The sequence below is a fragment of the Terrapene carolina genome, unplaced genomic scaffold (assembly GCF_002925995.2).
Source record: "Terrapene carolina triunguis isolate 2854851 unplaced genomic scaffold, T_m_triunguis-2.0 Scaffold189, whole genome shotgun sequence".
NCBI lineage: Eukaryota > Metazoa > Chordata > Testudines > Emydidae > Terrapene > Terrapene triunguis.
In genome coordinates this window covers 12411552-12425556 of record NW_020664540.1, presented here as the reverse complement: position 1 = coordinate 12425556, position 14005 = coordinate 12411552, and the positions used below count along the sequence as shown (strand labels likewise).

The 14005-nt window shown below is 44.0% G+C and overlaps 1 protein-coding gene across 2 annotated transcripts in view; it reads right to left on the bottom strand.

Annotated features, from left to right (window-relative positions):
- Window positions 1-656: 656 nt before the first annotated feature.
- The window catches only part of GCH1 (GTP cyclohydrolase 1), a 32073-nt gene continuing 18724 nt past the window's right edge, over window positions 657-14005 (bottom strand). For both annotated transcript variants that reach the window (XM_026654306.2, XM_026654307.2), the window contains exons 2-6: window positions 13367-13476; window positions 10979-11034; window positions 4834-4865; window positions 3408-3492; window positions 657-2687 (exon numbers count right to left, since the gene is read on the bottom strand). In XM_026654306.2, coding sequence (XP_026510091.1) covers window positions 2561-2687; window positions 3408-3492; window positions 4834-4865; window positions 10979-11034; window positions 13367-13476 — 410 coding nt within the window. In that variant the 3' untranslated portion in view covers window positions 657-2560. The remainder of the gene's footprint in view (window positions 2688-3407; window positions 3493-4833; window positions 4866-10978; window positions 11035-13366; window positions 13477-14005) is intronic.

Here is a 14005-nt window from a genome sequence, read left to right as displayed (position 1 = left end):
AGATAAGTGGTTAAAAACACAACCCCTTCTGTTACCTCTAGAAGAGGAAGGGCTGGTCTGCCCTACACAGGCTCTCCCACTACAGCTATACTGGTCTAGCCCCTTAGTGTACACACGGTATATACTGACAGAGAGTTTTCCTGGCCGTTTAGAAATACCCCTCCCTGAAGGTCATCAGCGCCACCGACAGAACCACTCTGTTGTGGCATCCCAATAATTTGAAGACCACCCTACATTTGTCAGTATAGCTGTGTCTACACTGGGGGTTTTGCCAGCATAGCTACATCGGTGAGGGTGTGTGGTTTTTTTCACTCCTCTGACCAACATGGCCGTATCGACAACGTTGTAGCGTAGACCTGGCCTAAGACTGTGCTTTAGAGACTTGACAGTTTCAAAGCAATCATGTGATCATGGGAAAATGTATCTCTGTCTAAAACTCTTTGGTCCTCAAGTTCTTTCTAGAGCTGCTGCACTAGGAGAGAGAACAAATCTTACTCGGCATTCCAGACTAGAGTGATTTAAGGCTTCTTAATTAGCATATTTAAAAAATATATTGAAGTCAAGGACTCAATGCTGGACTCAAAAATATATTGAAGTCAAGGACTCCCAGAACCACTGCTGTAGATCTGGGGGATGGCGGGGGGGGGGTGGGGAGGAATCCAATGAGTAACTGGATTTATTCTGTGCAATATTGATTGATTAAGAATAGTCTGCCTGCTGTAATAGAAAGGCATTTCTAGAGTGCTCAACACTGGAGTAGTGAGGTTAGTGTTTTCAGAATATTGTACAGTTTTCTTATTAATGCTTTAAATGTCTTACCGTAGCATGAGTGAGTAAAGACACTAACTTTATCCAGGCATTTCTGGGGATTGCTGGCAGCTGACACTCGAAGTGTGACAGTTAGGGAAGGGCGGCGTATGATTATCACATTCACCCTGTTGCAGAGCTACAGGCCTGATGATAAAATACTTTTAGTTTCCTTTCGTCACAGGATGAAAAAAGGCATTAACGACCTGTGCATAAACTAGCAATAATTTGCGGACTCAAGCTCAAAGCTCACCTTTTAGTTTCGCCTGTAGTGGATTTTACATTCACACCCAGAGACAGAGCATGCTATATGAATTTGGACTCTGACTCTTTGAAAGTCTGCACAGGATTGTGTGTGTGTGTGTGTGCGCGCGCGCCTTTGGTTTTAGAAGCAAGTGGGTGATTTTGATTTGTGCACCATATTGTCCCAATTAAGAGTTACAAAACACTCATTACATTTCCCTCATAATTTAATACATTAAATCAAGTCCTCTTAACTGCCTGCTTCACATGCTGAGGTTTCAGAAAATATGTTTAACTCACTTTGGTCTCCTGAGAAGTACTTTGCTCAGTTGCCCTCATGAAAGAGGAACAACAACTGAACAGTTCATACCAATGTATTTACAGGGCTACACTGACATGGAATTATGTTCCATCAGAAAAGATGTGTCTGGTGTGCAGAGTTCAGGAGTCACTTCAGTTCACAGGCTTTGATCCACTGAGTTGGAAAAGATTACAAGTTTAAAATATTGGAAGAGCTTGTCTAGTCCTGATTAACTCCAAGTATGGACACTCTAATAAGAGCGTCCACACATGGAGTTAATCAGGAATAGTTAATTCCCTTTTAAATTCACAACCTATTTTATTCTGGATTAATTTTCCCATGTGTAATTTTCCTAAGGGAAATCTTTACTCAAATATTGTGTGTGTGTAATTTAGTCATCTAGCCCAGTTAACACCTGGAAAATCCAGGAAAGCAAACTCAAAATGATATAAAATGGTTAAAACTCTGTATGGATTCGTTAGCTCTTTGAAAACTCAAACTGTAATTTATATAAAGTGACTGCTACGGTTACAGTGGTATAATATTCTCATTTTGAGGCACAGAGGGGAAGGTGCATAAACCCCTGCAGACTGAGATAAGATTGCCCCCCCTGAATTGTTGAAATTAATTCCCTGCACGTTAAGACTAGCAAGATAACAATATGCCTTTGTAACAGACTAAAGCCACAAAGGAGAGAAGGTGAATACTAACAAAATATAAAGTGTCACCAGATTGTCACATGAAAAGGTAGGACATGCATATTCAAAGACTGAAACCGACATATCAGAAGATTTGCAATTAATGGTACAGTACAAATCCTGGAGATCATTCAAGAGCTTCCTGTGAGGGATATGAGGCAGAATATGTGGCACGTAGATTACCTTGCAAAGATCTGTAGCCTTTCAATATTTCCTATGCTGTGTTGTACATAACCTGCCAAATAAAGTTCTAGTGGCAATAAAATTGTAGTGTAGATGGAGCAAGTATATTTAAAAACTATCGATAGCTGGGTTATCCTGTGACACAAGAGACAGCATAGATATCCATAGGGCCTACCTCACGGTTACATTTTTGACTTACCGTTAAAATTATTTCACTGCACATATTAGAACGCACGACTTAGTTAAAAACGAGCTGCACAAAGAGTTAAGAACAGACAGCGGCACGGACAGTGCGATCTGCAGAGAGCATTCGGCGAGTGGCACCGCTTCAGCTTCGGATGAGGGTTAAGAACTCTTCCCGAGTCTTTGCATCCTCCCGGAATACACCCAACATTGTGCTAGTGACCGTTTTACTGTTCATCTTCTGCACCCCGCGCATTACCATGCACATGTGTCTAGAACAAAGAAAAGGGAAGGAGTGTAAATAAATCAGGGAGGCTTTATAAAGCGGCGAGTATTGCTATGAGAAGCAGGGGACAATCATTTTCCAGTGCTAGGTTTAAACTGCAAGCATTTCAGATAATCCACTTGAGTCTGGGAAAAGGCCCAAGGCTGGAATTTTCAAAGGCGCCAGCTTTCCAGCTCCTGCTCCCTGTCAGTGGCACTTGAGTTCCTAATTCTTAGGAGCCTTCGAAAATCTCACCTAAAATGCTGTGTATTCATGCTAAGCTGATCACACCAAAATATTTGTTTCTAGATTGGAGCCACCATCTGCTACTGGAAATCTTAAGCATGTAATGACGACAGAAAATTGGTCATCACAATGGATCCATGTTTAAGGATTTATTTTGAATTGCTGGCTAAGCAATCAGCTGCCACCGTGAGGTAAGGTAACAAGACCCCCCCAGTGCAAAAGCTCCAATCCACTAACACGGCATGCTGACTGGCCAAGATACAATGCTGGTGGAGGTACTCCCTCGTTATAGCACATTGGCCAAATTGTTACGTGGCTCCGTTGTATGTGCCATTTTTATGTGCGGGGCATGATATGCTAGCTGCAGGAGTGAGAGAGGCAACGCATGAGGAATACATTTTGGCAGGTTGCCGTGTGTCCTCCTTGCCAGGCGATAGCACCAGTATGTTACTACAGGGAACAGCAGTGTATGGTCACTTACGTCGCTTCAATAACCACTCCAACTCCAGTAGGCTGCAAGGCTTCTGTGATGGCTACTGCAATTTGTTTTGTAAGGCGCTCCTGAACTGTAGAGACAACAGGGAGTTCAGAGGCAGATACAAAAACAATAGCCGTGTGGAGCTGTATCTCATGGAGAGGAAAAGTGACACTATTCAATAGCATATTACTGTTTCCAAGAGGAACTGCCCTCAAACTCTGTACTTCCTGGATATGTAGCTTGGGGGATATTAGTGCTGGCTTCTCTCACATAGTTGGGTAACTGGAAGCCTTATTTTTTATTTTCGTATGTGCATGCAGGAGTCTGTATGTAGCGCCATGACTTATGCAAAATCCGCACACTCCATTACGTTTGGTTTTCTTGCACAGTGGTTTTCACATGTTCATTTCTTTGACATAGGGCAAGATATTTTTGGTTTTCCTTGTGTGTGTGAAGGAATTTTTTAAGCGTGCAAGTTAAAGCTTTGCAGAATAGTGAAGTGCCACAATCTCCTGCAGTCTAGAGTTCTTGTGTCCTATGTTCACCCCAGGTCTGGTGCTGCCATGCTGGTCCCTGCTGCCTACAAAACCATCTTGAGAACTTTGCCACCAAGAATAGGTCGAGTCTAGTTACAGAACAGTGAGTCAGGAGAGCTCAGGCTGAACCCAACCCGACCTGCAGCCAGAGCAGCTCTCCTTCTCCTCCTGTAGTGGTTTTAGGACCAAAACACAGTGGGGCAATTGGAATAAAAAGATCATCATGAGACAAGAAGGGGAACAGGAAAGAAACATCTAATGGGAATTACGAAGGCTGAAAATACAGCCCTTGTGGGCAGCCTCAGTTTCTTTAGTAGCTGTGTGGTTCTTAGAAGTGCCTGGGAATGTGGCTCCTCTCTGAGGATGGCTATTGCCCTCTGCTCATGTTTCATCCTGGCTTGGGTATTTCTTTTAGGATTCAACATACAGCATCTTTGGTCCTGCCATGCGGGCAGGGGACTGGACTCTATGACCTCTTGAGGTCCTTCCAGTCCTAGAATCTATGAATCTATGAATCTTCAGTACACAACAACTCTAGAATTCCACCTCCTGGACCCATGCCTCTGGACAGCAGGACAGCTTCCTCACCCCCAAACTGCCAGTGACCTCACTTGGTCCTGGCAGCTCTACCTTAACTAGCACCTTTCCCTTGAGTCGGTCTCGTAGCCAGAGTCAGTTTTCATGGGGAGACTCTGCTTTTGAGGATAATGGCAATAGGCAAATTAGAAAACACGGGACAGGATGAGAAATGCCTGGATCATGACTCCCATTGAAAATCTGCCCAGATACAGCCCCGCTGTAGCGATCTGCCAATGGGACATGCCATGGCCTGCTTCCCCAAGGTGATGGCGTATGTGGTAGCGTTCTCTATAAGAATAAAAGAGTCTATTTACCCTGTAGTCTTCTACTGTATATCTCCACAATCCTAGAAAGAAACAAAATCTTGGTTATTGTGTAAGCCATGTGCCTAATAGGGAGATATCTCTTTAAGAGACCCATTGGGGGGAGGTAGAAGTGAGTTGTGTCTGGGTCATTGTTGCTGGGCAGATTAAGCAATTCACATCCAGAAGCTTCTGGAACTGGGTGTGGCAGTTTTGGGTCTGCTCCAATAGGTTCTCTGTTGCTGGGGTCAGACTCCCTGAAGACAAGCAGTCAGCGTAGCTGCTTTGCAAAAGGCCATGTGCCCTGTGTGAGTTGGGAGAAGCTGAGAACAGGAGCAGGGAGCAGGCTGTTGTCTAGGGTTACCATATTTTAATTTTAAAAAAGGAGGGCACTCCAGGGGCCCCCGGCCCTGCCCCAACTCCGCCCCTAGCCCCGCCCCAACTCCGCCCCTTCCCCAAAGTCCCCACCCCAACTCTGCCCCCTGCCCTGAACGCTCCGCCCCCTGCTCCTCCCCCTCCCCTGCTTCCCGCAAATCAAATGTTCGTGGGAAGCCTGAAACAGGGAGGCAGGCAGCAGGTAAACTGGGGCTGGGGCGGGGCGCGGCGCGGCCCAGTCCGGCCGAGCGGCTGCCTCCAGCGGCCGGCCGGCCTAGGCCAAGAGGCTCTGGCCCCAGAGGCTCTGGCCCCGGCGTCTCCCGCCCGGCTCGGCTCGGGCCCTGGGGCGCCGGCCCCCGGCCCAGCACCGCCGGCCCCCGGCCCCAGCGGCCCTGGCCCCCGGCCGAGCACCACCGGGCCCTCCTTCCCTATTTTCCCGGACATGTCTGGCTTTTTGGGATTTCCTCCCAGACGGGGATTTGAGGCCCAAAAAGCCGGACATGTCCGGGAAAATCCGGACGTATGGTAACCCTACTGTTGTCCTGAACTCTGAAATATTTTGCAGCAGGTTAGTGATATTGTTAACCCTCAAACAGGGAAGCCTGGGCAATGCTAATTATAGCCAGGGGAAATTGAGAGGGAAAAATAACTTCTATTTTAATTGGAGGGGTAGCCGTATTAGTCTGGATCTGTAAAAAGCAACAGAGAGTCCTGTGGCACCTTTAAGACTAACAGATGTATTGGAGCATAAACTTTCGTGGGTGAATGCCCACTTCGTCAGATGCATGTAATCATTTAATTGGATGCTTTGAATGTTGTTTTGATTTTAGCCAAACTGTTCTAGTTAAATTGTTTCAACTAGCCCGAGTCACCAACTTCTCTCTAAAGGTAGTCATGGGGAAAGAGTCATTTCTATTTTGCTATTCTCAGTTTTGTATTTTCTTGTAACAAAGTTTTCTTTAAATCTATACTAGGGTTACCATACGTCCGTTTTTTCCCGGACATGTCCGGCTTTTTGGTAATCAAACCCCCGTCCAGGGGGGATTGCTAAAAAGCCAAACACGTCCGGGAAAAATGCCGGCCGGGCACTTCCCCTCCCGCGGCTGCTCTGCTCCTCCCCTGACTCTTCGGCTCTGTTTAAGAGCCGAGCTGCCCGAGCACTATGGGCTTCAGGCAGCCCACATGCCTCCGGACCCTGCGCCGCCGGAGCCCGGGAGGGGAAGTGCCCGGCCGGGGGCGCAGGATCCGGAGGCATGGGGGCTGCCCGAAGCCAGAGCGCTACCGGCTTCACGGTTTGCCGGGCAGCCTCCAGACCCTGCGCCCCCGGCTGGGCGCTTCCCCTCCTGGGCTCCAGCTACGCTGGGGAAGCACCGGCCGGGGGCGCAGGGTCTGGGGGCTGCCCGGCAAACCGTGAAGCCGGTAGCACTCGGGCCGCCCTTTTCGCGTGGCTGGGAGTGGGAGGGAGGAGGGGGCGGAGTTAGGGTGGGGTTGGGGCGTGGAAGGGGCGGAGTTGGGGCGGGGCTGGGGGTGGGAAATGGGCGGGGTCAGTGCCCCGCGGAGGGTCCTCTTTTTTTATTTGTTAAATATGGTAACCCTAATCTATACACTTAACTGAGTGGATGGTTAATGAGTTATCTGACTGGCTAGCAGTGATTTCAGCAGAGGAAGAGGCTGCAATGGATTCCAGCTGAAGATCCTACAAGCAAGTGGAGGGAAGATGTTGCTTTAGACTCAGCAGACTGTATAGATTTGGTGATCAAAGACTCTCACAGACTTAGGTGAACAAAACCTAAGCTTTTGGGAACTCAGTTTCTTCTCACTGTATTTCTGTGGGGCCTGAACTGTTCAGATTTTAGTTTGTTTTCTTTATTTATGTATCACTGTGAAGATAATGTCTGTGGATTATAAAATAGCCACGTCATGTTGTAAAAATTAGATTTGTTTCTTTATCATAAGATTTTATAAAGCTTTTTAATTAAATTCATTTCTTTAGTTCCTTTTGGGACTTGAATGTGGGGAGGTTCACCCGGTGCAATCCTTGCTGAAAATCCTTAGAGACTGAACGCTGGGTCTCCAGCTACTTTCTGTGGGAGATGGGTTTTTTTTAAGGCACTGGAGACGGGAAATGAAGTGAACTCTAGCCCACCCAAAGGTTACAGTTGCACCTCCTCGGTGAGGATTTAACAATGGTCACCCGGTGAACGTTTAAGCATGTAAAAAGCCATGCTAATGATTTGCCCCAGTGTCTGCTGGGAGAGAGAATCCTCATGGCAGCTTAGCATCTGGCGTGCATTTCTTAAATGACCCGGTTGTGTACAGCAGCTGGTCACTTTCCCAACCTGCAACAGGGTACAACAGCAGATACATCATCCTTCCTGGTGTAACAAACTGTCGTCTCGCCCAGCTCCCTGCGGCCTTTCGTTTGGCTGTTGCTCGTGAAGGGCCTGTTCTGTGACCCATTAGTTCTGTAGCATCCTTTAGAATAGCTTTATTTGGGGATTTTGCAGTGGAGTCAGGCATCAAACGGCTCCCCAAGGCTGTTCCTGGAAACTACAACACACTGTACCTTCAAGACTATAGACTAGGCCCATCTGAACTTCAAGGAAACAGGTGTTTGATATTGGGATTCGTTTCGATACTTTTAACCCAAGGGATATGCTCCAAGGGCCATGTTGATAACCACCACTTTTTAATTAAGAAAATAAATACAGGGATCTTAATACTGCTTTTTAATTGGACTGCAGGTTTAACCCACTTCTCGTGCAGTGTCATCATGCAGGCAGTGGGGTGATGCATCAGTCTAGTACTGTAATCTATATATTTAGAGAGACAAAACTTCAGCTCAGTGAAGGAGTAGTTATGTATGCAAATCCTGAATGCTTAATAAGATAGCCCATTGGCTATGTCAAGAAGCTTCTGTACAAGGCTTTTATATTAGTCTTGTCAGTCTAGACGGAAACCAGACACACATTGCCCTGCCTGGACCATTAATTAGACACTTGCGAAAAAGCAAGAGAGCATCATTTTCAGAGGAAGGGTTTTCATAAAATAAGTCCCTTTACTGAAGAGCAAGGGGTGTGTTACCAGTCAGTTTACAGAAAGTAGCACCAACACTGATAAACAAAGGTAAAATAAATTGATATTGACAAATATTCTTAGCCTTAGACTAGAAGAGGATCTGAAAGTACATTTATATTTGTAATAGGATTATTTGCAATAAATTTGCAAGCCATGTTTTTAAAATCCAGAGAAAGGTGTTTGTTTACTGAACACAGGTCATCCTTGACTATACAAACTCATTAGACTAATCCTATTAGGATAGATTATACCCACGGCACCAGCAGCCTCACAAATCTTCATTTGAGCCCTAGGTTGCATTAAATAGGGCAAGGAAGGGGTATATTTTTTGGTCATCCAGTCTGTTTTTTACTACAGTTTTTGAAAACAAATTAGGACTGTGAATAATATTTTGCAATCTAAGAGCCTGATCTTTTGCCATTGAAAATGATAGGAAGTCAGTGTGAAATCCCCAAGGACCGGATCGGAGCCTGCAATCATACAATGGATCAATATTCCAAACCCCACAGTGTGCTTCTAGACCAATTGCTAAGAGAGATGGGAAGAAAATTATACACTTTTAGCACTGTATTGCCATCTCTATTAAGAATCATTCAAGACAAGTGATTCTTAAATTGAGAGTTCCTTTGTACCACTGCAATTCAGAGACAATTGCACACAAATGTAAACTCAATCCAATTGATTTGTGATCCTGAGCAGAGTTTGAAAATGTCAAGAATGAAAACCCCCCTCGATAAATAAGGTCAGTAAAATGTTAGCGAGTCCTTTTAGTAAGGACAGTCACCTTCAGAAATCCTACTCAAAAATACCAGCGAACAAGTTATTCTTGAAGTTCCAGCTACGAGAGTGCTGACAGTCAGAAGAGAGGAATCATGAAATGCCACTCATCAGAAAAGTTTCTAGTACTAAGTGGCAATGAAGGGGGGGGCGGGGGGAAATTGTATGCCACAAGCTTTTGTCCAGGTAAATAGAAAGATACAGAGTGGAGATGCTGAAAATAGCTCAACAAATTCTCCTCCTGCGTTTCTACAATGCATGCTACATCCAGACACGCACAGTTTTGTGCCAGTGAATTACAACACAACTTCCAGAGTCTTTTGAACAGTCTGCCTTAGGGTGACCAGATGTCCCGATTTTATAGGGACAGTCCCGATTTTTGGGTCTTTTTCTTATATAGGATCCTATTACCCCCCCATCCCGATTTTTCACACTTGCTGTCTGGTCACCCTAGTCTGCCTGAGCCTATTACTCAGGGCAAAGTTCAGCTTTTCTAGCTGCCAGACCATGTGAGATAGAACGTGTGAACTTCTGAGCTCCCTGGAATCTGAGGTTATTTTAACAAAGATCGCTTGTTTGTGGTATAAGGGTCTCTCCAGCTCTGAGTCAGATTCATTCTTACGCAAACCGAGTGCAGAATGGGACCAGCTGCATTTAAAGTGCTTTAGTGGCATATCTGACCCACTCCCTCCCTGCTAAGAAAACCCAGCATGCCTGCGGATTTACAAGTTTAACTCATTAGTGTTATTGGGAGCTTCGGAGGATTTACACATGTATCAGAGGGAGAATAAATGAACTCCTACATAGTCTTTCCAAACAACAGCCAACTTCTTCAGAGTTTTTTTTTTCAGAAGAGAACCTTCCATTCTTGTCTCCACTAAATGGCATATTTGCTGCATTATCACTCCATAAATGCCACTTTTGCTACAACTGATTCAGCACAGCACTTGACATAAGGACACATGCGGGGGGAAAGCTTCTTATGCGACAACAAATGGGTTTCTGAAATGCATCATAATTACTTTGAGCCCTAATCTGAAATTCATCCATAAAATCCATCTCTAGGCTTGTTCACTGCAGGTTATAGTGAAACAAAAATGTCAGATTTAATTGAAGAGTCAACTGATGTAGATATGACAGTCTTAGATTGAAATCATGAACATAATCCAGAAAGTTAGTTTAAAATCACGTTTGTTTACCATTCACAAGTTCTGGAGTTTGACCTTATAATGCAGTGTCCGAGCAAACAAATGATCAACTTTAGTGGACTTATTTGCCTGCCTTCCAAAGACTGGAGCTCCCTAAAATAACCACTTGCCATCACTTTTGCACAGTAGAACCTCAAGAGTTACAAACACGTTCGGAGTGGAGGTTGTTTGTAACTCTGAACAAAACATTATGGTTGTTCTTTCAAAAGTTTACAAACATCCAATGAACATAGACTTAATACAGCTTGGAAAAATGCTGCTTTCCCCTCCCCCCCCCCCTTTTTTTTTTTTTTTTTTTTTTTATTCACTACTATACTTGCCCTTTTTGGGTTGGTTTTTTTTTTTGGTCTCTGCTGCTGCCTGATTGTGTATTAACTGTTCTAAATGAGGTGTGTGGTTCACTGGTCCGTTCGTAACTCCGAGGTTCTTTGTATATCCTATACACCAGTGTTTTTGAGTAGTCTTCAGCAAAATTATGAATTTATCCCTAATCTGCACACTCCCAAGGTGTTGTGGTTTAAAGTAATAAGGAGCTGAAATTTAGCTTTTGTTTTCCAGTAGTCTTAGCGAGAAGGATTGCTGTAAACCCAAATCCAGAACATGAGATACTGCTACCGTCTGCTGTACTTTAGAAGGGGACCAGATTACAGATCAGCACACTTAACACAGCCTGGAATCCTTTTTACAATTAGCATCGCTTTCATTAAATTAGCACTTACCTGGCAAGCTTGCTGAGACCAAGAACTTGTTTGTTAGGAAGATAACCTATATGTACCTAGAGAAAGGGGAACAAACCATTCACTGGATCAAAATACTCTTCAAGACCGCGTTAACACTCACGCATACTTTCTGAAATATGCATTTGCCTCATGTCAAACTTTTACCCACTTCCATTTCAAATCCAGAAGCTTTAGCATGGGGGGAGGACATGCCACCATGCAAGTCTGAAAGATTAAAGAGCAAGCAGAGAGTGAGAGTGCCTGGTGAGTTCAGTACCTTTTTTTAAAGTGGGTAAATGTTTTGGAAGAGATCACAACTTATACACCCAGTCTCAGGATGGCTACGCTGTAACATGCAGAATTTAAGTCAGGTGCAACAGAGAGATTGTTTTAGCATTACTCAGCACAGAAAAAAGTTAAGCTAAAATAAATGCGGCCTTCTTTCAATGGCTTAAAAAAAATCTTTTGAAGAAAGACTATTCTTTTTACTTGAGCTGGAAAGCTCATGCGGGAAGAAGCACTTAGTGTGCAAACTGCAATGCACTTGAAAATAAAAGAATTAAGGGGTAACTCTTAGGACACGGATACTGCAGAAGGCCAATGAAATCAAAGCCTTCCTCCATCCTGTTCAAATATGCATTTATTGTCTGAGCATTCATGTTTAATAGGTAAATAGATAATATTGAAACAGTAGAGTTCTCATTATTAAAAAAGTCTGTCCTAAAAGCAGTGACAAATTTTTCAGATTTGTGCTGAGAAAAACCATGTTCAGAGTTGTGAAAGAAGCTATTGTATTAAAGTGGATTTATAGTTAGAGCAGATTACAGGTGACCCATTGGTGTGTCAATGTACCAAAGGATGCGTTTGCCAAGATAGAGCAGTCGGAAAGGGTCGGTGTAGGGTTATTTCGTATAATTTTGCCTGGAAATCTGGTCTTTCAGAATCCTATTTTGCTGTACCTGTGGCTATAGGTATTATAATACCACCTAATTACCTGGCTAATTTGCTCACTCCTATCACATTTCTGTTGGGTAATCAACCAACTGACACCTGAAAGACACGAAACATTTCAGATCAAAGTAAGAGACATGGTTTTGCAGTAGTTACTTGGAAACAAGCAATGACTTTTGTTGCGTGGCTCGAACTGCTTAACTGAATTTTTAGACAGAGCTACAAATACATCATCATTTGTTGAAGAGCATTTGCAGCATGTTTGATATACCCAACAGGAGAATGGCTAGTCTAACACTCCTTAGAAGCACACCAAGTCATTTAGCTGGCCATCTGTGACAATTAAGGTCCAGACACCCCAAGGGGAGAGAACATAGCAAAAGGACCAGTTCGGGGTTTGGGATTTCTCCAACCCAACTGGCTAAACTTCTAGATGTAAAAAGAATTTACAGATTGCCCCAGAATAATGAGAAAGAAGCACGTACATCCTACACAGTAACAAAAGTATAGGCAAATAGAAAGCCAGAACAGAAAGGAGACTCTTACTTTCCAGAATTAAACACTAGCAATACAGCAGAGTGGGGGGAGGAGACAAGAATGAAGTGACACCCTCTAGGAGACTCATAACTGGGCTTCTCTGCAGGTATTTTATTTTACAAGAAAATATATTTGGGAACACAAATGGCAGGAATAGAATTTTACAGACCATGGGAACACCTGCATCTCTACAGCTCGTGTGTGCTTCATGGGGAGACACCGTAGTGCGGATGCTCCATTTTCTGGTACTTCTGGACCTGGCATGGACGTCAAATGTAGCAGTACAGAGACCAAGCTCTTTAGACAGAGGGCCTCAGTTTTGCAGTGTCCAACTTGAGACATTTTAAAAGAGGCCTGATTTTCAAAGAGTGAGTGCTCAGCACTGTCTGGAATTGAGGCCCCGTTAGGCTGTCACAGTTTGGGCATCTAAAATCACTAGTCACTCTTGGAAATCTAGGCCCGACTCTTCATTGAAAAGAGCACACTAATCCAAGATTTGCACAGTCTGCAGTGGTTACTGTGACGACAATCCACCAGCTGGCTTTTCAAATTGTTAGTGTAATCTGTTACGGATCAAAGCCGACGTCTGAGGTGCGTTGGTTTAATATCAAGATGTCTGCCCTGCAGGCTTGCTGCTGCTTCATGAAGAGCTTCGATACAAAAATGTCAGAAACTATTAGACTGATAAAGGTTGAGCGCTATATGCTAGGGTCTTAAATCATATAAAACTTGCATGAAAGTGGTCTTCAGAATTTGTATTTTGAAGATTGCTAGGATTCTAGATAGTAAGTGGCTGCATATAGTTACATCTTAAAAAAAAAAAGAGTAACCAGAAACACACATGAATGAGAGATTTAAATCAGAGTTTACACTACAGTATCTGTTTTGTGAAGTAGTTACCTTTCCAACGAATGGAACCAGGTGATGTTCACACAATGAGAACATGTCTATGTCCTTCACAATTACCATCTCATCATGATCTTCATCAAATATGGCATCATTCAGGACATCTGAAATTAAAATGTTTGCAGAAGATTATATATAAATTATACACAACATGCAAAATATGGGGAATTCTGGTTTTTCTGATCCCTTTCCCCAGGCACACCTTAGCTCTTGGCAATTCTTAAGACTATGGAAAGTAGGCCCTAAAGTGCATCCATTAAGCATAGACTAAGGATCCAGTTTGATTGGTACAGGGTCACTTGTCCTATGACTGCAACAGTGCAATGTCAGACTTCACAGACACACCAGAGACAATTTGTCTTTAAGAAGAGTCATTAACGATAAACAAATTTGTTCAGAGGACAAAACATGTCCACTGGTTGGTGGGAATGAAAAAAGAAACCTAGAACGTAAAGAAGAGGGTATGTGTACCTGGGAATCAGAGGTGTGACTGCAGCATGTGTAGACGTCACAAGCTAGCGGTGACCTAGTTAACTCCAATGACAGCATGGAAACTATGGCAATGCAGACTGTACAAGCCCACCCCGGACCCTAGGTTGGTATCCAAGCCTGCACTGCCATGGCTTCACTGCT